This window comes from Platalea leucorodia, assembly GCF_965183815.1.
Source record: "Platalea leucorodia genome assembly, chromosome: 1".
Lineage (NCBI taxonomy): Eukaryota > Metazoa > Chordata > Aves > Pelecaniformes > Threskiornithidae > Platalea > Platalea leucorodia.
Genome location: NC_138823.1, coordinates 82,689,232 through 82,713,890, shown reverse-complemented (window position 1 = coordinate 82,713,890; position 24,659 = coordinate 82,689,232). Strand labels below are relative to the sequence as shown.

Sequence of the window (24,659 nt, the reverse complement as noted above, 5' to 3'; positions counted from 1 at the left end):
TACAGTGCAAGGTGTATTGTCTACCGTAACAAAACTCACAAGAAGTTTAGACAGTATAGCCACACTTTGGTATGACTGAGCTCATGCTGGTATATTTCCTACTCTAAGTATAGCTTTTCCAGTTTTGAGTTGAATATTGTTACCTCCTAATAACCTGGAGAGAGGAAAGAGTTTAACACCAAGCTTTTCTTAGATTATAGAGATACATTGAAAACAGTCTTGAAGATCTGATTCTCATATGCAATAAGACTTTTTAAGAATTTATTTATTATATATATGTTATATATAAGTATAGAAAATCCTATATATGTTACGTATATGTTTTTGCTATCTAGAGATTTATTATAATTTATAATTTAAGGGTCTTTAGATTGCCAACAATACTGATGGCCTTAAGGACAGACAAAAACGAGATCTTTGGTTTCTTGGCTTGCAGCAGAGACTCAGTTTAAGTACAGCATTGTTGGTCAGCATCTTCCAGCGTTGGTTTGGTCACAGCTTCTGTTTTATAATATAATTGTTTGTCTTAACTATGTATAAACCCACATCTGTCTCTCTTGCCAGGTGGCTTAATAAACACATGGAAGCGACGCTGGTGTGTCCTGAAAGATGAGACCTTCCTGTGGTTTCGTTCCAAGCAGGAAGCACTTAAGCAGGGCTGGCTTCACAAAAAGGGAGGTGGATCGTCTACACTTTCCAGAAGGAACTGGAAGAAACGATGGTTTGTTCTCAGACAGTCCAGGTTGATGTACTTTGAAAATGACAGTGAAGAAAAGCTAAAGGGTGCCATTGATGTCCGAACAGCCAAGTATGTTTATACGTGTTATATGTTAGCCATAGTTCCTCCCAAATACTTCTTGGGGTTTAATCTGGGAAGATGTTGAGTGCCCTGCCTTCAAACTGTGTGAATGCAAGCATGAGAGTGTGTGTGATGAAGTTACTGAAAGCAAGTGTTGTCCTTACTTGGCTCTCTCTTAAGTCTACGGAGTGCTCCAGAGCTAAGACAGTGCCAAAAACTTCAGAAAACTACTGCTATAATGAACCCATCTATGCTTTCTCCCAGACTAGAGGCCCTACTTAGTCTGTAATGATTCCCAAGGCAATTTGAGGCATGTTGCCAAGTCCATAGCTGCAGGCAAACCTAGAATGGAGAGGGTGGAATTAATAGGCCCTGAATACATTTAAGTTAGCATGGGTCAAAGCTGTATCTTCTGTATGCATTTATGATTTTTTTCATGTTTGAAATAATTGTGGTAGTGGTAGAAAAGTCTTTAAATGCGTATATTCATTTAAAAAGAATAGAATTACTAAACCTAACTTAATAACTTATGTCTTGCTAACTGAAGTTCCTTATGCCTTAAAATTCTATGCTTCCTGAAGCATGCATCGAAAAAGTTTTCTAAGGGATAGTATTCTTCCTTCTAAACAGTCAGTATGCTTTATGAACTTACGCATTATCTAACTAACTTAAAAATTAGAGTGTGCTTACGTTGGTAGTCTCATTCCTTTATAGAAGTGTACCTAAGCTTTCTTCCAAGGTAGAGAAAAGTAGAAATGGCTGTAACACTTGATTCCACTCTGCTCCTTGTAATCTGCAACTATCCATTTTATTTTGTTACTTTAACAGAGTACTTAAGCTAAATTGAAAGCTTAGATTAATCTTTCCTTTGGAAGTTCTGGCTTGAGCCTGATTTCAAGCAGGACAAAGTAGATAGATAGTTTCAGTGAGCTTACTGACTTGCTCTTGTAAAACCAATGGGCTGCTGGCTGTCAAATAAATCCCTGAATAGCAACTGACGTTCCCACCACAATTTTTTTTGTTGAAACTGAATTTGACTCTGTCTCATGTACCACCACATTGTTTCATGGGCTGTGCCCTGTACAAGTTCTTTGCTGAACATACCTTTAAAATTGTCAGGTAAAGGTTGTTGAACCTAAATTGAACTGTAAGTTCAATCAATGACTATTTGTGTATAAAATAGCTAAAACAAGGGGTACTTGTATTTAAAGAGCTGTATGTCATGAGGAATAAGCAATAGCTTTTCTAGGTAACTTTAATATTCACTGAGTGCATTCCTAACATATCATGTGACTTATGTATTTCACCACTCCATATTAGGGACCCCCTTCAAATTAAATAAATCTTAGGCTGATTCACTTAAAACACAGAACAGGGAGGTATTCTGTTGGACACTCTTATTGGGAGGGAAGGAAGCCAAATTAAAACAGTACAGAATTACAGCTTTTTGGTTTAATAGCAGATAAATTGTCCTCATGAGTCGGATAAGCAGAGCTCGCCTATATTGTTTATAGGATAGAGATTTATGAGAATAGTATAGCTGATAAGGAAATATAGCTAGTTAAGGATAATAAGCTTTGGACAAATACAGTAAAACAGCAAAAAGGAAATTAAGTTGATTTCTTAAGCTTCAGGAAAACCTGATGTAATACTTAAATTTCTCCTTAAAAATCTTGGGCTTTGTGGTTCATGATTGTTTAATATATTGATACTTAGATGTCCAAACGACAAAGGAGAAATATGCAACTTTTCAGCAGATGAGTGCTCAGCTTTTTCTAGAAATCATGTTTGGAATTGCCTTTATGCTGACTCACAACCACACAGAATCACCAATCTAGGTTTTGTTTACTTTTCGTTTTTGATCTTCAAGAGCTTTCTTTTTACCACTCCAAAAATTACTTGGGTATGCAATCAGTTCAGAAATATATCCATTTGTCAAATCAGTTATCCTTGCCTCTCTTGAGGTTTGATAATGCTTTCTCTTTAGTTCTTGTTAAAACAATAACAGAATAGTCAACTTGGTATAGTGGTATTCATAGTGGTTTGAATATTTGTACTGTATTGGCAGAAAACACAACAACTATAGTTTGGTGAATTAATACTTTCTGACAAATCACATTGTGACTCTTGCAAATGACCCTGATTAAGGCTGGCTGCTATTATTTTAAGTATCAGTAGTTTGCGAGCCTCTCAGCAGAACAGAATTTTCAAAATGTTGACAATCTCTAATACTCAATCTTGGCGTTTTCTTCTTTTCAGAGAGATTGTTGATAATACAGGCAAAGAAAATGGTATTGATCTAATAATGGGTGATAGGACCTACCACTTAATTGCCGAGTCTCCTGAGGATGCAAGGTATGAAAATCATTTGGCCTTTTTCTTTTCTCGTCTTTTTTTTCTCGTCTCTTTTTCTTTTTAACCTCTATGCCATTCTGACTTGGGCTTGTCATTAATTTGTTTGCCCACTGTCACAAAATATTCAGGCTGTGTTAAACACGTTGCATTTAACACTTTTTTTGAAAGGCCTGCTGAGTAGAAAATCTTGTGGCAGAACTTTCCTGGGCAGAGTCAGACTGCCAATGAGAATTTGCCTAGAACTTGGCTGTTACCCATACATTGCTAGCAACTTTCTGAAATACAGTGTGTCTGTAGAGAGGCAGTCGTCAGCCATTGATGCGTTGTGCATAACCCTGCTGTGTTTAGCTGCATAGATTAATTCAATATTTAAGACCCTGTAATCTGCCTGAAATAAAGTACTGTTCTTTAGGGTTGGGATCTGTTTGCCTAAGCAGAGCCTAAATTTTTTTCAGATAAAATTTGTAATGTGTTCACTGGATTTTAGGGTGAAAGCATGTTCATGAATAAGAAGAGCATGCAACAGAGTGTCTCCCTTTCTGCTGATTTAAAAAGGGGTTTGCTTTTGTTGCTAAAGGATCCATATCAAACTGTAGGGGGAGGCTGGTAGGTGAGGAGCAAGCTTGACTTGTCAGATCCATTGTAGTGCATCTTTTTAAAAAAAAAAATCCTCACACTACAGTTCATGTGAGATAATAATATGCTTGCCCATAAAAATCAAGTATTTAAATAAAGCAAACTTAGTAATCAAAGCTTATTATCCACTGCCTTACTGCCCCAAGGCCAGAATACAGGATGCCTATGTCAACATCACTTGAGCTAGTTTTGCTCTGAAGCCTTGAAAGTTGCTTCGTATTCTGTTCTTTTTAAAGGTATATACCTTCCTGTATCACAGGATCCTGAGTATAAATTTAGCAATGCTTACAGTGCAGAATCATTCTTCATTTTTTAGGCATCCTTAAAATTACCCTTGAAATAAGTATGAGCCTTCCAGTACTCATTGTCAAGATTCTTGTGTGATCTGAGTATATTTTAAAATGACGGCTTAGCTAAAGTCTCTTCTATTAGACTTGTGTACATGCCCTAGGGACCAATAAGAAATTGTCAGCGTAAAGACTTCTCTGTTGTCATGCTCCTCTTATTTTTTTTTTTTTCTCAAACGTGGAGGAGGAGACACTATACGCTATTGTTGTGTGTAGTACACATAACACACCATCCAGATTAAATACTTTTTACCAGTGTATTTCATGTTTCTTTTTTTCTCAGTCATCCCACAAAACTTTCATGAGGGAGATGTGTCGGGATTTGCAGATGGGCTTAAGTCAAAGCGTTGTTAATGTTTGGCATTGTTAAAAGTGAAGTACAAAATAATTGGACTGTGTTGGTTCTGCATCTGCTATTGAAAAAAAAATTACTTTGTACATGGGCTAGATCATGATCTGAGGTTGCTTTTTTGTTCAAATGATGAGAAAAAGCAAGAGAAACCTGACACCCCCCCAAAAGAGGAATTACTATTTTGATCGTGGAAATGTATTTGAGGAAAGAAGTAATGCTTCACTGGGCAGCCATTGCTGAGGGTTTATTCCTTTCAAACCCGTAGTCTGTCTTTTTCCCTGTTCCTGGGTTCTAGGACTCAGCTGAAAACCAAAGGAGGCCCTGAGAGGGAAGAAAGCAAAAGGAGAGTAAAATCTGCCTTTGTCTTTTGCAAAGTGCCGTGATTAATTTCTTTTCATTGTTTACACAAAGATTACATGAAACTCTGAAAACTCTGAATTGTTCTTTAAAATCAATAATAATAAATTATTGCTAACTGTGCATACAGTGCTATGAAGTCTTTTTTTGTTTTTAAATAGAAGATTGACATTTAAATATATTTGCAATTCCTGAGCCCAAAACGGGAAGCTGAATTTAATTTGTGGGAATCTTTTGGTAGATGAGGTTTAGCTTTCTTCAGCTGATGGCTCCTTCTCTTTAGATGTCCCTTCCCTCGTTTGGAGGGGTTTTCTATGACATTGTCTTACATCCAGCAAAGTAAGCGTTAAGCACAGCCTCTCTGTGCGTATCTCTGAATCTTAACAAAAGAAGCGGAACTAAATAAGTTCTCCTTTATTGTCAGGCACTCTAAATCTTCGTTTTAGTTCATGCTTTGCATTTTTTCTAATGAAAGCATAAGCTGTTAGAAAGGGTTTAGGATATGGCAGCGAGGGTACTGTTTGACAGACTACACAGGTTTTCTCAAGCTATTTTGGCAGTTTGCTTTCCAGATACCTACATTATGGGGAACAGCTGGCTTCTGACTGCTGGAGTTAAGGAGGCAGCACTTCGGTGTCATAGGCTTAAATTCTGTGACTATAAGCACTTGCAGAAAAGATAGCTTTATATTTAAAGCAGGTAGTTTTGCATTTGTTTCCTCAACGTGGCTGGTGGTGGAGAAGCCTCTGCAGAAAGTAAGGAGTCTGTTTTGAAGGCTGGGCTTTTGAGCCCTTTGAAAACTTGGCCCCAGGTAGTTTTCATTAGAATGGCAAATTTGTATCTCAAAGGAATTCAGGAACCTGCCCAACAGGCCAAGCTCTGCCCTCACATTTCAGTGGGATTGCTTAGAGCAGTTGAGCTTTATCATGTACAAGTGCCAAGAGGGTAGAGATTTCCCAGAAGCAGAAGGTGTGGTTGGAATTAAATCCTTCTGCAATTGCTGCTCAGCACTAGGGGCCAAAGGACTGGAAACCTCTCTGCCAGTTTTCCTGTTGTGGATACATACAAGGCCACTGGAGTGGCACAGGTTGGCTCTGGTTCAACTTCACTGGTCCTTCCAGCAGCTGGATGTTCCAATGCTCCATAGGGAACAAAAAAATGTAGAGGTATTTGCTTGGGGTTTTTATTTTTTTTTCCCCCTGTGCTTCTACAGAGGACTTGATGGACTCGGGTGGTCTTTGCAGAAGTATCATTGTAAGAAACTATCACCAGTCATGCTATCAGTGCAGCAGAATTTATAATCTGAAGGTTGAGTTTCTCATTAAAGGCTTTCTGTGTAGCTAGTATTTTTTTCCAGATATAATGTGTGGAATGTATTATAAATACTCTCTAAGCACTCAGATGTTTCAGTGTGCTTGCTGACAGTTTTTCAGAGACTCCACTTTTTGTATAAGGTATTTGTCTTTAGGAAGAAGAGTACGACCTGAACTTGGATGGGAGATCTGGAGGGGCTTGTTTGTACCCAGTATTACTCGAACTGACATAAAGCCTTACTGCTTTTATGCATATTGACAAAAGGAATCTTAAGCAATTTCAAAAACCTGCAGAACCTGCTAGATCTCTGCAGAACAAAGGTGACAAAAGGCTTGTGCAGAAGCAACATTTTACTTACACTGCTGCCTTTCTCTCCACAGCCAGTGGTTTAGTGTACTGAGTCAAGTCCATGCGTCCACAGAGCAAGAGATCCGAGAGATGCATGATGAGCAGGCAAATCCACAGAATGCTGTGGTAAGTCTAAATCTGAAGAACTTTTCAAAGCAAATATTTTTAGAAAACAAGGAGCACTGTGGTGGCCACAGCTTCTGAGAGTCACAACCTAGGTTTCTTCAAATGCGGTAGTAGCTGTGACACTGGCTAAAGGCTCCATGTCCTTGACCCTGTAGCTATACAAGAGGAGAGTCTGACTTCTGATTCCTCTCCCGTCATTCACCTTGATGAAAAATGAGTGTTGTTTTGGGGAGTGTTTTTTTTTCTGGTCCAGTTCCCTATCACACCACAGTGTATGCTTGAGTTTGAAGTTTTGCAAAGATAGAGTTAATGAGCAAATGAAAAACCCAAGGGTAGAAAAATTGAGATTTCTCTGGTCCTGCATTTATCATTCTGTACAACGCACACTGGGAATTAATGAGATAAATTTGGAACCTAATATCAAGCAAAGGGAAATAAAAACTGCTGCTTAATGGCTTCAGAAGTTTGTTCTGAGAGGATGCCATTTATATTGGGATGGCACTTTTAGGTGAAAAATTCAAGCAGGTTTGGAAGCATAGAAAAATAAGAGCAGTTTTTGAGCTGCCTCCAGCTTAACTAGAGATAGTCTTTTACTGGATCTGTTTATGTGAGCCTCTTAGTTTTCCCCTCAGCAGTTTTAATGGTTAAGAGAAACTGATGCCCAAATCTGCAGTTCATTTTGCTTGATCAAAGCTGTTGCTCCTTTCACCTGTCTCTGAGAGGAGTACTGTGAGTAACGTAATATTAAATGTCTTCCTCCTCTTCTTGTTGGATATTTGTTTATAGGGTACACTCGATGTAGGACTAATTGATTCTGTCTGTGCAGCTGACAATCCAGACAGGTAAGTCAGAACCATGCCTGGTGACTTTCTTTTTCTCCTTTCTCTAGCCAAAATCGGATGCTTTATACTTTAGTCTCTGTATTCTACTGACTAACCTTGTATTAAAGTGATTCACTATTGTCTCCCTTTCAGTAGTACTAAACACCACATGTTAGAACATGGTATAGGAATGGCAGTGTTTTTTGTGGGGGCTTCACTAACTTCCCTGACACTGCTTCATATATGAACTGTTCAGCTACTAAAGTAATCCAAAAGTAGAAGACTAAATATTTCTTTATATAAGTAATGCTCATGAAAAATGGCAGCTTATTTTTGAGTCCTTTAGCAATACAGTAGGCAAAAAAATTCATTTTAACATTTTTCTGTTCAGCTTGTCATGCAAGAATGTTGTATTCTACAGGGATGAGAATTATTTCCCAGAATAAAAGTGTCTTATAACAAAAAAGACAATGCAGCATAAAAAATAACCATGAGGATATTCTTAGTTCTTGAACAAGTAACAGTGTTTGGGGGGATAAAAAGTAATCTGGGTTCAGGCTATGACTCTGGTTATAAGGTTACTGGCTGTGAGGTATTATTTGGAGTGTAGGAGTTCATTCCAGTCTCCTCATTGCACATGTGCAAAACAGCTGGGTTTAAGTTACTGGTTTGTCCTTGGCCTGCCAAGGCACGGATACCACAAGTAACTATGATTATAAGCCTAGGATTCCTAAACAATATAACACAAATGTCCAGAGCTTTCAAAATGTTAAGTTAGAAACGCATTTCTCCTGTAAGCATTCTTCAGACAGATTTTTTTTTTATTTTATTTTATTTTTTTTTTAGTTCTCTGAGTCTAAATCAGTGATGGAAGGTTAGGAAGTTAGGAAGTTAGGAAGTTAGGAAACAAATTTGACTAATTGACTGACTTTGATTATTTTTATCTTGACACACATGAACCCACTATTGCAAGCTCAAAAGAGAGAAGCTGAGCAGAGAGCCCTTTGAGTCTGTATTCAGAAAGAATCCCAAGAACGGGGTTTCTGTTATTTGCCTAAATTGGGGAGGAGGAGAGGGACGCCTGGAAGGTTGGCCACTGTTGATCATAACCTCCTGTTTGATAGCTTTATCTACCTTAGCGCTCTCCTTTTTCAGTTCTCTTGCTACAGCTATAGCTTCTGTCCTGTATATCACATTATCTAGCTTTCTAGAGCGTGCTTTGTGTAGCTCAGTCTAAAGCTACCTCCTCTTCACACATTTTAAAAAATGATCAACAAAATTCTTCAGTTCACACGCCCCCTTGTTTCCTCATCCACCACTCTTCCTGAATAACGTAGCTCTTCAGCACCACAGTGAGCGTGACCAAAAGGTTGGATTCTGATCACTGCCTTACCCCCTTCTGTGCACTGGTGAGCACTAGCTGTGGGTAACTCTTAGATAACTTCTAAGATAACTTACACACTTCTCGTGTTACTTGATTTACTGTAACCTCCCTTCACACCATTTTCTAATTTTTCCTCCTGATCATTTTATTGACTGTTTTCTTTATCCTGTCATCCATCTAGCTTTTACATGGCACACGCTGTTTTTGGAGAATGGCATCATATTTGGGTGAACCTCTCCATCCCCATAAACAATTTTTTGATTGGTTCTAATTTCTACCCAGTTACCTTCTTGCAAGCACTGTAAAGGGAAGGCCCATGAGCTTCTCGTGCATGGGGTGGCCCAGACTGCATCGTTCCCGTTTTCTACATCTGATACAGTTCTTAAAAACTGTGTGTGTTCCAGGATGAAAAAATTAATGGTAAAGGATTAAAGCAAGTGTTTGTAGGCTGAAAAACCTGCCTCTCTAATCCAGAGAGCTATCAGCACAGTTCGCTTGGGCTAGTTCTTCATGCTTCAGTGAATCCTGGGGTAGGGTTGGGTAAAAGCCAGACTCTCATTAAAAATAGATTGTACTCTCTGCGACTTGGGCTGCACTGCATTAAAAATAAAAGAATCCATGTTCACATGCTGCTTTGCTATAGACCTTTGTAAATTGTAGCTGGTTTCAGCTAATGTAACTGCTGAAGCAGACATTCTAAAATAGATCTGACCCTGAAATAGAGTTCTGATTCACATCCAAAGCTGATTAAAGATTGGAGGTTTTTCTCACCCTGGATTTATTTCGAGACAGGACAAGTTGCAATTTAATGTAAACTTTCCCACCATTCAGAGCCCTAGCATTTTGGTGTGAATCCAACCTAACTGAGTCTTTCCAAATGCTTAATTTTTTCTTTAGGTTTAGTGGTGTTGAAATAAATGCTTTAGAGGTGGAAGTATTTGTCTGAATAGAAAATGCAAACAACAGAGAGTGTTTATGGTTATGGTGAGTGAGGTAAACAGTACGTATGTTGATTGTAAAGGCTTTTTCAACCTTTATTGATTTTCATAGGCCCAATTCATTTGTGATCATCACTGCTAATCGTGTTCTTCACTGTAATGCTGACACTCCTGAAGAGATGCATCACTGGATAACCCTGCTCCAAAGGTCAAAGGGGGACACTAGAGTGGAGGGACAAGAATTCATTGTGAGGGGTAAGAACTGAGTGGGGCAGTACCAAAGTAATTAACATCCATGAAGCTTCGAAGAGATTGTTCCCACAATACAATCTGGGTAATATGCTAGCATTGCATGGCAGTCTTGGAGCCTCATCTTTGTACGGTGGTGTTTACTCACAGATTAATACAGCTGTAATTATACTCCTGCTATGCCATGTAAGAAAACACTGTAATGATGACAAAAGCATTTTTGTAAGTTGACAAAAGAATTTTTCTAGGTAAACACCAAAGTTGAAAAGTTTTCATATTAATTTTATTATATCTTCAGTTCATTGTTCGACAATTTTACCTGAAGTTGTTTAATATGTGGGCTAAACAATTCACATCATATTTTTGTTGTTGTTGAAAGTATACAACTAACTTTTAACACCCTAATTTTGTCCAACTGTTTAAAAAAAAAAGTGTGATTCAAATTGTGACTTTAACAGGGTGGCTACACAAGGAAGTAAAGAACAATCCAAAGATGTCCTCATTGAAACTAAAGAAGCGTTGGTTTGTTTTGACACACAATTCTTTGGACTACTACAAGAGTTCAGAGAAAAATGCTTTGAAATTGGGTACGCTGGTCCTGAACAGCCTCTGCTCAGTGGTCCCACCTGATGAAAAAATCTTCAAAGAGACAGGTAATTGTTTGCTTTTGTTCAAATATGCTTTCAGTTGCCTTCTGTCCTACTAATGTAACAAACGGTGCATAAGAACATTTTAACCAGATTATTATGGTTGCAGTTTGATGAACAAATCGAGTTCCTAATTCACTGAGGCATCTTATAGGGAATTACTGGGCAAAGAACAGAGGTAATAATGTATACAGGAGTAAATCTTGCTCTCGCCAACAGTCAAGTTATTGTAGACTCACACTGCTGCTAAGTTAGTGTGAACACTTACGCTTACACATCAAAGACCTGGGGAAAGACACATGGGATATGAGTAGCGCTCTCCTCATACATTATTTTATGTGCTGAGGAACTGTGAGGACTAACATTGGTGGAGCAAGTATAGGGAGATGTAGAGTAAGAGTCCAGTTTGTGCTAACCTACATACTACATCTGAGTCAGCTCTCCTGTGCATTTTCAAAACTGGTTTTCAACTCGGAAGTGGCCGTTTGCAAATGAGATGCAACTGTTGACGGCCCTACATAATCTCATTGGGGTCACTGACACTTCAAAGAGGCTTTCGCTAGTGAAAGATGAAATAGATTTTCTTTAATTGAATCTGCATCATAAAAAGCCTATACACTGATGCAGAGAGAGAAACCGAACTGAAATGCTCTTCCTGTCATAGTTGCCATTTCATTGGTATGAAATTAATGACTTTTTTACAGAAGAGGTAGTTCATGCTTTATACCTGTTTGTATGTGTGCCACAGACGATGAAAGACTCTCGCATACAAAGCAAGACTGTCTCAGATTTTCCTGTTACAGACAGGACTGGAGGAGTAGGGCCCACAAGCCACAAATAGCCAACAGTGTTCCATAGTGTTGTCTTATGGTCACTTTTACTAAGATTACTGGACAAAATGGGAGGCTGCATGATGGTGGCTGTACTCAGAGTTTACTCCTAGGCTTGTTTAAAGGAGAGATCCTCCTTTAATACCATAGTATCTGTATTGTGATACATAATTACTTGTACGCCTTCTTAGTTCCTGAAAAACTGCCAGCATGATCCAGAATGCAGCACTCAAGGGCTGATGGGACTACAGCTGTTTTCAGATAGAAGTTGGGGCAGATACAGCTTCTATGATTAATAATTTTTACCGTTGTGCTAGGTTATTGGAACGTAACTGTATACGGACGCAAACATTGTTACCGTCTCTATACAAAATTGCTTAATGAGGCGACCCGCTGGTCAAGTGCCATCCAGAATGTGATTGACACAAAAGCGCCAATCGATACTCCAACTCAGCAACTTATTCAGGATATTAAGGTAGGCACAAACAGGAGGGCGTGGGGTGGGAAAGAATGGTTGCTTCAATATTTGAAATCAGTCTCTTTTTTATGTTGGCTTTGCCTTATGGGGTAAAAAAGCAGAAAATGTGCGTTTTAATCACACAGTGACATAGACTGAAATTGTGGAACCTGAATGTATTCACTGACCTGATAAAGGAATTTCTATCTAAACAGTAAAAGAGCAAAGTATGTAGTGCAACTTGGAGGGCAAGAGGGAAAACTTTTTTCCATGAAAACAGTAACAAGTTTTACTGGTTTGTGTAACTTGACCGAAGTTGCTACACCAGGCAGTAGAGCACAGTGTGGAGGTTCATGAGTTAGCAGACCTGTTTGGCTGTGTCCTCAGTGAGCAGCACACTAGGACGTGGACTAGACAGCTCCTGCAGTTTGTTTTCTTTTTTTCATTATGCTGCATTTCTTGTTCTGTGATAGCACAGGCTAAACCTCTCGTGTCTCTGCATGATGAGAAACATGTTCAATTAATGCTTACTGCTTTATGGTCCTGTTGAAGGCATTGCATGCATAGCCAGAGAAGGTATTTCTGGAGATTTTGCTAATCTGTTTTCAGGAGAGAGGATGATTATTCTCAGAAGAGATCAAACAAAAAAAAAAGTATCAGGTCTTAAATTCCAAGACTATGAAGGCTGGTCTTCAGAGCAGTAGAAATGTGTGGAAGTTCAGGATTGGTAGAAGACAGCGGTCACACATCTGTCAAACTTGGCCTAAGAACAGTATTTAGATGTCAGAGTAGGTGCATCAGGTTTACAGCAGCAGTTTGTCTGGACTGTTTTGTTATGGTAGCTCCTGTAGATTCTAACTGAAAAGGCCAATTAGTTATGCTGGAGCAATATTTTTAAATAAAACTTGAATACAGTTGACTTAATTCCAGTTATGAAATACTGGAGTAAAAATGATTGCAAAATGAAAACATACTTCAAAAAATTTAATGAAAACTACATTTGTGTCTCCTGTAGCTCTGCTGTGGTTTGTTTTTTACTGCACAGATGAAGTAAGCTTATGCAAGGCCTGAGGTTAGCAGATACTGGGCATTCGTAGCCCACAGAGTGCCACAGGAGCCACAGTACCCACAGCTGGATTTAGCACCAAATAGTGTTGGTAACACTGATGACTAATTTTTTCCACAGCCAACCTAAAGGCACAAAGCATTGCATTATTGTTAATCCTGGACCCCAAATCCTGCTTTTTTCTTACCCCAATAGGAAAACTGCTTGAATGCTGATGTGGTTGAACAGATATATAAGAGAAACCCTATCCTCCGCTACACTCATCATCCGTTGCACTCGCCATTACTGCCACTGCCATATGGGGACATCAATCTAAACTGTAAGTTTTTCAGTCATAGAAACACTTTTCTTTATGAAAGACTAAACCAGAGGATGGGAGTTTTTAGTCAATGGGCTATAGTGAACTAATGGTAGGTGAAATATATTTTTATGATACAAATAGACATGTTTTCCTGTTCTCTTTAAGGAGGTAGAGGATAGCAGTTTGCTTAGCATAGAGCCATGGGCTTGTGGTGCCCCTGCACAGGTGTTACAGAAGGGAAGGTTGCTATTGCTGCTGTAATACAAGTTCGTTGGCCTCAGCACCGCAGTTAAGACCACCAAATTTGAAAAACCTTGCACTGAAATGAGCAACTAAACCTCATTCATTTAGTCTCCTTGAATCATATTCTCCTTCTCAAATTATTGTTGCTTCCTACCTTACGAGGGGAGCTGCAGCAGCCACAACTTCCAATTAACAACAAGCATAAGTTTCATCAGTTGTGATGGGAAGCATTATTTATGTGAAACCAGATTTGAGTGGACATTATTCTAAAAAGTAATGGGTTGTTTACTCCTGAAACAGGTGTAATCATGTCTTTTAATATCCTTGGCTCAATCACTAACTTAGAAATCTGTTTTGAATGAATGGTTCAGAGCTATTGATGGTTGTGAAATTGGTGTCCTTAAATGGATTTGCTTATCTTATTTTGCAACTGCGTAGTAAACAAGATATGACTCGGATCAGAAGTTTCATCCTTGGGAGGAGGGAGGGAGGTCACAATTGATTAAAAGCTAAGGTATTTCAGGTAAGGCTTCCTGATAACTCAAGTGATATCCTTCTGCTCAAATGACAAGAAAAAGGAAAATCCTAGCAGAAACCTTTCCCTTCTCTTCCCCCTCTTCCTCCTCCTGTACAGTGCCAAGGCACAGTTCTGATCTTCTCAGCACTTGAGCTGGTTGTCCCATGCAGGAGTGCAGCATGGTTGCTCTCTATTCCCCGTGGACAGGAACGGCTAGGGCCCTCTGAGGTAGAAGTCTTGCCAAAGTCTTCCCATACTAAATGTAGCTCCACAGGTGGACTGATGCTCAGTTATTGCCTTGACTGGTAGTTGAGTTCTAGTTATTTTCTGTAATAGCGTAATGTCAGGTTAGAAACTTAGTATTCATAGCATACATCTGTACTGGTTTGTGCTGTGATGGTTAGTAGGCCTAACGGATTCAGACATCAGAGCAATCTCTTCCATCTCTTGAACCCAAGAACTGCATGGTGCTTTTAAGTAGATTGTGAAAGTTGTTAGCCCATGCTGAATACCCTTTAGTACAAAAACAATCACCACCTTTTTCAGCACTCAAAAAGCAAGTTGCAGTTTCATGGCAATGATTTAGTTTAGTAGTATTGTTTGGGTTGAAGTGAAATGCTACTGCTGTAGACAAAAGTGATGCCATGTATCTTTGTCACTTTCCGTCATGCAGTCATGCTTTACCTCACGATCTGATTAGATTTTCACTTTCTTGTGACAGTGAAAAGTGATAGACACTTCAGCAGTGTGGATTGCTCTGGAAGAAAGATTCTCCATCAAAAAAACTCGGATCAAGCAAGATAACACATTTTGAGTTATGTTGTCAGAAAATGTAAAAATGGGATTTCATTAAATTTGGATCAAATCTCAATAGCAAAATAGCTCATAAAACGAGTTCACATCATACATTTGAAATGGAAAAAATCCATTCTAATATCCTGCATAATAAGGGTCACAGAATAGCATTAAGCAATTCCTATGTTAAGCCTGAGTGCTTTCTCCTTCATATCTCAGTCTAAACACCGTTCTCCCTATTTTTCTTTTGTAGTGCTGCAAGACAAAGGCTACACAACTCTGCAGGATGAAGCCATCAAGATATTTAATTCTTTACAGCAGCTGGAGTCTATGTCTGATCCCATCCCTATAATCCAAGGTATCCTCCAAACAGGACACGATTTACGACCTCTTCGAGATGAGCTCTACTGTCAGCTCATCAAGCAGACCAATAAAGTGCCTAACCCTGGGAGCGTGGGGAACCTGTATAGCTGGCAAATACTCACCTGCATGAGTTGCACATTTCTGCCGAGTCGCAGCATCCTCAAATACCTTAAGTTCCATCTCAAAAGGTGAGAAGCTTTGAACTACTAGCACAAGAAAAGAAGTTTCTTCACTCACTGTTTTCCTCCCCACAACTTGTAACAGTGTTTAAACATCTTGAAGTGAGACTTGAAGATGCATTCTCTTAGTGAACTGGTTATGCCAAACAATGAACCTAAAAACAATGTTGTAAGAAAAGCATGCATGCATTGATCTAGGTGGAATTATTCTCATTTGAAGAATCAAGCAAAATCCCACTAAACTGAATACATAATTTGTTAATGTTGACCAATGCAGGGGCTTTCTGTCATTGTATAAAGTTGCTTAAGTGACTTGCAGCCAGTACCCCCAGGTCCCATTCTCAACTGTCCAACATGTTAAAAAGTCTTACCTTAGTTTTGTGAGGTATGCATCATGCACATAAAAGCACATTCGAATGTTTAAAGATGTATTTGAGGTAGAAACGTCTGTTTGCAAATCTAATTTTAAGACATTAGTGACCATTAAAAAAATAAATAAATCCTTTTTGACAGTTCAGCACTAACCAGAATGTGGAGTTAGTTCCTCTTGCTGTGATGCAGCAGAAGAATGCAAAGAGTGTGTCATTAGACCACTAACAACAAACTGTTCTCAATCATGTAAAAGTCATGTCTGTGTGTGTGCTAGAGCATGGACTTTGTAAATCACTTTGCTAAATGTAATTATTTTATAAATATTTGTAAAATGCTTCTATTGAAGATATACCTTTCAGCCAAAGTAAGATTAGTGAAACACATCAGTCACTTTATGTAACTGTTAAAATGAAAAAAAACCAGCATTGATTCACCTTCTCAATTTAAATCAGTTCATAAACTGGTCTCCCAGTTAAAAAAATTGCAGCTGACACAAAATTTGTAGGTTGGTTTCAATATTATAGGTGCATAGTCATTTTGCAGCATTTCTGTAATCCTGCAGCAATCTTTTTATGCCTTGTAGATCACGAATCACTGTGCTTCACATAAATGAAACCTTAGTAGCTCTAAGAAGCTGGTATTTTATCACTGGAAATATTATAGAAACACCCAGTGCTGAAAGCTACCTGAATTCAACAGTTTTTGATAATTAAGACTTGAGTTCATTAAAGTTGTTAGTGAATACTCATAATACTGACTGCTGAACAGTAAGGTCTAGAGAGAATCTTCAAGAAAATCAGGAATAGGAATCAAGTATCCTAAGTGACACTACCACAAAACTGAACAGTCAAAAATATGTTTTATTGCTTTTTTTCTGAAGTACCTTTGTGCAGTTTTGTCTTCATTCAACAACTGTTGTTGCCAAAAAGGGGAGTTGATTACAGAAGATTTTTATAGTTATCTTGCTGTCAAATCTGAGTCATTACAAGGTTCTCGTAGTTAATGCTATAAAGGTAGTTCAGTTTTAGCTTTCCATTAGGTTTGTAGAACAAAATGATGAACGCGTATAAGTTGTCCCACAGTAACTCACAAGTTGGTACACTTTCCTTGGCAGTGAAGATAAACCTTAAATAGCTTACTGGATACATAAGTACTTTCAGGAAAAAAAATCCATTTTCAAATAAGTAAGCTTTCTATTTCACAGACGGGCAGCTTAAAGTAATAATATTTATCTCACAGGGTTCGTGACCAGTTTCCAGGAACTGAAATGGAGAAATATGCACTTTTTACTTACGAATCTCTGAAGAAAACCAAATGCAGAGAGTTTGTGCCATCGCGGGATGAAATCGAAGCTCTCATTGGCAGGCAGGAAATGACATCCACAGTTTATTGCCATGGTGGGGGCTCCTGTAAGATTACAATCAACTCACACACTACAGCCGGAGAGGTGAGAAGTGGTGACAGAACGGCCTTGGCACAAAATCAGCGTGTCCCTTTACGTGCCAGTGCCAGCCAGTAGTAGCATTAAACTTCGGAAGCGCTAGGGGTTTCCCTACCGGTCTCCCCTTTCAGGGGAGGGAAAGCTTACAGAGCTGTTCCTCCAACACCCCAGAGCATTCTGAAGAAATCCCTGCTATAAAAACTGTCTTTATTCTTTAGAGGGTTACCCAACTATAGTTCCCTCTTAGAGGAAAAATTACAGGAAAGACTAAGCGGTTCAGTAGAGCCGTTATTGGAATGACTTCAGTAGATATTGGTCTTTTTGAGAACCAAGTTGCTTCCTAAAGCTGGAAGCCTCTTGCTGAGTTGGTGAAATACAGGGGTTATATCTGGCCAGGTGATAGTACACGCATATTCTAAAAGAATCAGCATTATTTAGTATAAAAATTAAAGTGGAATTTGACAACAATTAATACTGATGATGAGAACATGATAGCAACATTCTTATTCTCATGTACAACCTAGCTCTGAATTTTCTTCTAATTATTTGACTTACTCTGTGGTGCTGCTTTTCCATGCTATGGTTTTCTCATGTGCTGTTTTTCATTAGGTGGTTGAAAAGTTAATTCGTGGCTTGGCCATGGAGGATAGCAGAAATATGTTTGCTTTGTTTGAATACAATGGAACTACTGATAAAGCAATTGAAAGCAGAACCATTGTGGCTGATGTCTTGGCAAAGTTTGAAAAGTGAGTGCGCCTCTCCTTCTCTCTCACCACTCTAATAAGTAGCAATTAAATAAATTTCCAATGTCAATAATGCTGAATTTTCTCTTTCTCTTGCTTGTTTGTGATGACGCAGCTGAATTACACACATGGCCGTGTCTGGAACAAAAGCATCTTTATTTTTTTTCTTAAAGGAATTAACGAGCCACCTATTCACTTGTGTTTGGTTTTCCTCTGTCTTGACACCAGTAGAGTAATGTTTCTCACCACTATTTCCACATTTTCTTTTCCAGTAGTACAAATTTTTCCACCATTGTTAGCATCGTGACTGCCCCAGTACTGGGAGAACTGGACTCCAGGCAGTCATTGCCACTCTGATTACCCGTTGCCTAACTTCACGTGGAAGTCACCCCAGTGCAGCTCACAACATTTTTCTTACTAGTAAAATTGAAACCACCCATAGCACTGTAGTAAGAAAATGTAATACAAGCCTAAATACCTCTTTGCTGTCCTTATGTTATATACATGGCAATCAGCCTCCTTTACCCACACAATAACGAGGGGGGAAAAAGGAGTGTCTAAAGTGTTGTGCAATTACATTTTATAACAGGACTTTATAATGTTGCTTTTATCAACACCTGACTGAGCCACAAATAAAAGTTTGTTAAGGGAATTTGGCTTGGAAACAGTTGACTGAGAACTGAGTCAACATTTCTAAGTAAGTCCTTGATTTTGCTCTAGGCCCTAAATACACCCCCCCCCCCCCCCCCCCCCCATATATCTATATCTCCCTATATATACATAGATACATATCTCCGTATGACATCAGTCAGGTATACTGCTGAAAACAATTAGCTCCTGTCAACAATACCAGATTGATAGCAGGTGTAACAAAGCAAAATTCAGCTGAGCCCTTGCTTAGATTCTTGAGGTGTAACTTTAGAAAGGAGTCTGATTTCACAGATCTGCTCTCTCTCTCCCTCTTCACACACCTGTGCAGGCTGGCTGCCACTGCTGAAGCTGGAGAGGTGCACTGGAAGTTCTACTTCAAGCTCTACTGCTTCCTGGACACAGAAAACGTCCCAAAAGATAGTGTGGAATTTGCCTTTATGTTTGAGCAGGTAAAGGACAAAGGTTCCGTTTTGAGGCACTTTTAAGAGGAAGGAAAAAGCAAGAGATCTAGGCAGCACAGATAGACTTTTGATTATGCTTCCATTTAACTAAATGCACTACTACTCAAGCACCAAGTGCAAAGAAAGCAGTTCAGTGGTCAAAACAGGCCTATCCTGACATAAGTGAAGCACATATGATTTAGCTAGTGTTATGACTTTTCTTACTTCTGCATTACTTGTGAATTGTTTTATGCGTAGCGGTAAAAAATTGGATAACTGGGTGCAAGCTGGATAAAAAAGAAAAGGATAATACTTGCTTTTAATTCTGCTCTTATGAAACCATTTTCTTAAGAAAGTGCAAGAAATAAAGTGAAAAATATGTAATTGGCAAGCAAATTAATTATTAGAGGCCCATGTTGGCAACTGTACAGAACTAATCGAACAATAGCTTTTTCTCTTTTTAAAAACTGATTGGTATTTCATAGGCACCATAGTAAAACAAATCAGTCCAGTCTCAGCAGTAACCGTAAGACAGCTATGATGAGCAGAAATCCACTTAATGAATGTGCTGAGCTCGGAATGAGGCCATATTGCAAAACATAAAATAAGTGAAATTGATTTATAATGAAAATTAAATGCGTCCGCAGTTGGATCTCTATTATATGAAGTCCTGTAGTTGCTCAGAAACTCTCACTGATGGCATTTATTATTGCTGATTTACCTTCTCCTTTTCTACTATATTGCAAATGGCTAAAAATTCTTCCAGCTTGTTTCAAGTGGGCACCAGAGACAGATAAAGATTTCTCTGTAAGGCTATTTGCAATGCCAGGACACTGATGTTCTGTTGGTAAGCAAGCCCGATGCGGTCAAGAACTGACATATTTCAATTTTCATATGTATGAAGCTTTTTCCCCTTCCACAGGATCAGGAACATCTTCACTGTAACAGAGTATTTCTTCCTTGTTCACAGTTTAGGTTTTAAGGCACCATATTACATCACGAGTCTACCAAAAGTCTCCTTCCAGAGCCTACTACTGTAGCTCAATCCAGAACTGCTTATTGCTGGCTGAAGGATCTGGGCAAAAGGTTGCCTTCGTTGGGCTTAGAAACGTTGCCATGCTGACTGTCTGTCTGGTTTTACATCGAGAGGAGTCAGCCAGTTAATGCCTCTACTTCGGGATGAAGTTTAAACAGTAAGAAGAAAATCCACGAGAGCTCTGCATCAGATATTTTACATTACATTATTGGTTTAAGAGGCAGATTTAGCTAATTTTCCATATGAACAACTAAAACAAGCGCATTCGCCGAAGCAGATTGTTTTCATACAGCATTCTGGGCTGACTGGTGTTTAGCCAAATATTTTATGTCTTGCCAAGACCAATAGTATTTCAGTTATAAAGCACGGCACATCCAATCCCTATAACTAGTATTACAGCAATACCTTATTGAGGTGACTTATTACATTCTAACATCCGTTCTGTTCTTTTTTTCTAATTGTCTGCTTTTGATTTCTGTCATCGACCTTTTTTAGCCAATAAAGAAAGTTCCCTTTTGTCATCAGTTTTAGTCCTGTAACCTCCATGATTTTAAAGTCCGAATGCTTTAATTCATAAGGTGCTGAAGAAAATCTTTTAGTTCTTCTTTCTCATTAAAAATACTGTCCTTCCATTTCCACAAGACAGCTCTTTCTTCTGCATGTGTACCATCTCAGGTAAACCATCTTGCGTGTTTAAAGGCACATTTTGTCTCCATCCTAAGTGTACACCTACATGAAACTAGCTCTTACTTAGATGTGAATTATCTCTGTGTGTTTACTAAACTGCTTGCAATTCCTGCATCTCCAGACATGAGGCATGTTTGTTTCCTGTACTAGTGTCATATCAAAACAAAACAAAACAAAATCCTAGCTGCTGCACGTTTCCAAAAGGTTTGAACGGGTGTGCAAAGAGCTAGGATTTGAAAGAGTCTTCTTGGTTCAAAATCACATCCCTGATGCTACAGACCATTATAACATATAAACGTTTTACTAACTTTATATGGGATCCATTGAAGATTTTCTGTTTTCCCTCAGTGAGGTTTATGACAAAGCTGTCCTAGGGCTTTGCTTGTTTGGCTGGAAACATCAGTTTTCACAGCCAGATTAGTGATAGCAGTAAGCAAAACTAGATATCTGCTTCTTCCTAATGCCCTTGAACATAGGTGGCTTCTTCCCAGTCATCAGGTGTTTAGATCCTGATTTTCTCCCCTTTAGATTTTATTTTCCTTTTTAGGAATTTAGTTGCTCTTATATATGTGAGTTCACTAAGAGCTGTACTAGTAACAGTAATTCCTGTTTAGCAAGTTCCTCGATTGCCTTGCAGTTCTTCTGGTAAACCCCGTTTTACCCAGTTTAACAAATTTGCCAAGAGATTTACGGCATTTGATTTATTTAATGGATCATTTATTTCAGATCCTGGGTTTGCCTGGCAGTAAATCTACTTCCCGTTTCTCTCTCAGTCCTTTCAAAGACTGGTTTGTACATAAAAAGCTACCTTTTTCCCCTTGATAGGCTCATGAAGCAGTGATTAGAGGACATTATCCTGCTCCTGAAGAAACCCTCCAGGTCCTTGCAGCGTTGCGTCTTCAGTACCTTCAGGGGGATTACACTCTGCATACCACCGTACCAGAAATGGAGGAAGTCTATCCCTTGCAAAAGCTGAAGTCTCGGATTACACAGTCTACCAAAACATTTACTGCCGCAGAGAAGGCTGAGAAGAAACGAGCCAGCTTTCTTGAAGGCACATTGCGGAGGAGTTTTCGCAGCGGCTCTGTCAGCAAACAGAAGGTTGAGGAGGATCAGATGTTAGACATGTGGGTCAAAGAGGAAATCTCAGCTTCCAGGACTAGTATTATTGACAAATGGAAAAAACTCCAGAGGATGACCCAGGAGCAGGCTATGGCAAAGTATATGGCTTTGATTAAGGAGTGGCCTGGCTATGGCTCAACACTCTTTGACGTAGAGGTGAGTATGACCTCCTGAACCCTCAAACTACAGTTTATACTGTATAGATAGATGGTGGTTTCATTACAGAGTAGGGAAACCATAAATGCGGTATCACAGTGCTCAAACAGCTGATGTAATAAAGTGTTAGATATTAACAGCATACTCCTGTTAGCAGGCACTGTAGCCATTTAAATCCACTAGTTAACCATAAAATACAGAGGGACAGAATGCTAGCCTGATGGGTTGCAAACAAGTTTAGAAGTGTAAAAGGCTACGTTCAAAGAGGGACAAGCAATATGCGCTTTTTAAAAAATGGTTACAGACAAGAACCTCAACAGCAAGTGGGGTGTGGCTCCCGCTGTTCTCTTTGCTGTTAACCTACGTTTTTCCCTCTAGTGTAAAGAAGGGGGATTCCCACAAGAGTTGTGGCTTGGAGTCAGCGCTGATGCAGTTTCTGTCTACAAGCGTGGGGAAGGAAGGCCTCTGGAGGTGTTTCAGTATGAACATATCTTGTCATTTGGTGCACCGCTTGCCAACACCTACAAGATCGTGGTGGATGAGAGAGAACTGCTTTTTGAAACTAGTGAGGTAAGAGCAAGAAGGAATTTGTTATTGTGGTCTTCCTGTTCTGACAGCCAGGCTACTTAGTAATTTAAGTAACTGCTGCAAATGTTACAGATTTATTTGAGATCCCAGAAAAGCTAAAGGGAACACATAGTGAGATGGATAGAAGTGCTGAGTATTTTTATTTCTTTAACGAGAAAAGGATTTTGTTGAAAGCTCAACAGCTTTATATTGTTAGTGTCTAAAGAAATTCATTCACGTACTGTTACCCTACTAAGAACTTCGCTCTTTGTACTGTTTTGGCAGGTGGTTGACATTGCAAAGCTGATGAAAGCTTACATCAGTATGATCGTGAAAAAACGCTACAGCACCTCTCGATCAGTGAGTAGTCATGGAAGTCAGGGCAGCTCCAGGTGAAAACAAAACCAGTTCTGCTGTGCTCTAAATAGAACATATCACTGCTTGGCCTCAAAACGACCTGATGATACTGATCATGTCTGTTGACAAGCTAACAAAGAACCAGAGTTTCCACGGAAAATATCTTCAAACATTGTTTTAGAAAGACCACAGGGTGGGGAGGGGAAAATCAGCTGAAATAGTCACATACTAGAACTGCTGGCTCGTTCAAAACTTTCCAAAGCATTATTATCTTCAGTTGATGTAACAAATGCCTTAAGACTTGATCCACTGCAATACAAGCAGTAATAAGTGCCTTACAATATTAAACCCAACTTGCATTGACCTAAAATTGCTGATGAAAGGCAAGAGGATTTTTTTTGTCCTTCCAGAACACTGAAAACAAAGTTATATTCATCAATTCTGCACTAATCTACCGGCCTGTATACATGTGGGAAGGGGGAGGGAAGAAGAGCAAGGTATATTTTTTTGGAGAGCTGCTGGCAGCCTTCCTGATGGACGCCAACATTTTGTTTCCCCTTGCTTCCATGGATGTGCACATTGTGCATGTGTATTTGAGCTGTCAGTAAAATTTGACTAATTTTATTCTGTATTTCACAAATCTCTTGAAGCAAAGGGAATAAGTATGTGCAATGGTGTAAACAGTCTTTCTGTACATTTTAATAGTTCAGAGTTATAGTTGTTACAATTGTATGGTTACTTTATAAGCAGTTTTATTAACAAGTAAATTCCAAAATTTTCATACATTGATTTTACTATTGCAAATATGTATTACCATATAAGTAGCAGAAGTCTGCATTCTGTATCTGCTGTATTATAAAGAGAGATGTAGCTGAGAATATTTATAGACTACCTTAATATGGAAATACAATTACCAATTCAGTACTCCATAATGTCAGCTTAAGTTTTTAATGTTTTAATGTTTAAGTTTTTCTTTTAAAGACATCACTCTCTTATTTCTGGCTGGACTCTCCAACCCAGACTGACTGCTAAAGGTCAGCGTCCTTCGGAGTTGACTAGAGAATGCAAAGCTACACAATGCAACTGCTTTAACATAGAGTTCTCTGTTTTACCTGGTTGCCTGATGAAGGTTCTTGACAGTACCCTGTAAATACATTGGGGAATATCAGCTAATAAGAAGTTGATTTTGGACTTTTATTTTTGTACAGAAATACTGTAATATAAGGCAAAACTTTGATCAAAGGTATCTTTTTGTCCACAGCAAAAAAAAAAAAGAAACCTGAAAAAACTTACTGTTATTAAAAACCTCAGCCTTTAAGGAATCGTGCCTACTTACTAAAAACAACGACAAAAAAAAGGCCAGCAATAAAGAAAATATGTGATGTGCTCTGTTGTCACTTCATGCTGAGCTGGACTTGCAGCAAAGCCCTAATTTCGTCTGTCTCCTCAGGAGCCAAGCCAGGAACACAGTGTAGGCTATACATACGCTTTTGCTTGGAAAGTTGCACGTGCTGTGTGTTGTAATGGGGCAAGTTTCCATCTGTGATCACAGCTACCTCCTTGATCATGTGATACGTGTCAGTTACACCATCGGGATAGAGGGGAAGGACTGCTGAGCAATTCCTCTCCACAAGGAATGTGCAAGTAAAGCTTTTACTATTTG

At 38.9% G+C, this 24,659-nt stretch overlaps 1 protein-coding gene across 1 annotated transcript in view; it reads left to right on the top strand.

Annotated features, from left to right (window-relative positions):
* Positions 1–24,381, top strand: part of MYO10 (myosin X) — a 172,963-nt gene extending 148,582 nt beyond the window's left edge. Inside the window, exons 27-41 of the mRNA XM_082323081.1 lie at positions 565–808; positions 3,059–3,154; positions 6,541–6,634; positions 7,421–7,476; positions 9,890–10,032; positions 10,485–10,679; positions 11,821–11,978; positions 13,222–13,345; positions 15,136–15,433; positions 17,036–17,243; positions 17,847–17,983; positions 18,960–19,080; positions 21,620–22,072; positions 22,451–22,642; positions 22,925–24,381. Of these exons, the coding sequence (XP_082179207.1) occupies positions 565–808; positions 3,059–3,154; positions 6,541–6,634; positions 7,421–7,476; positions 9,890–10,032; positions 10,485–10,679; positions 11,821–11,978; positions 13,222–13,345; positions 15,136–15,433; positions 17,036–17,243; positions 17,847–17,983; positions 18,960–19,080; positions 21,620–22,072; positions 22,451–22,642; positions 22,925–23,035 (2,630 nt within the window). The 3' untranslated portion in view covers positions 23,036–24,381. The remainder of the gene's footprint in view (positions 1–564; positions 809–3,058; positions 3,155–6,540; positions 6,635–7,420; positions 7,477–9,889; positions 10,033–10,484; positions 10,680–11,820; positions 11,979–13,221; positions 13,346–15,135; positions 15,434–17,035; positions 17,244–17,846; positions 17,984–18,959; positions 19,081–21,619; positions 22,073–22,450; positions 22,643–22,924) is intronic.
* Positions 24,382–24,659: the final 278 nt, after the last annotated feature.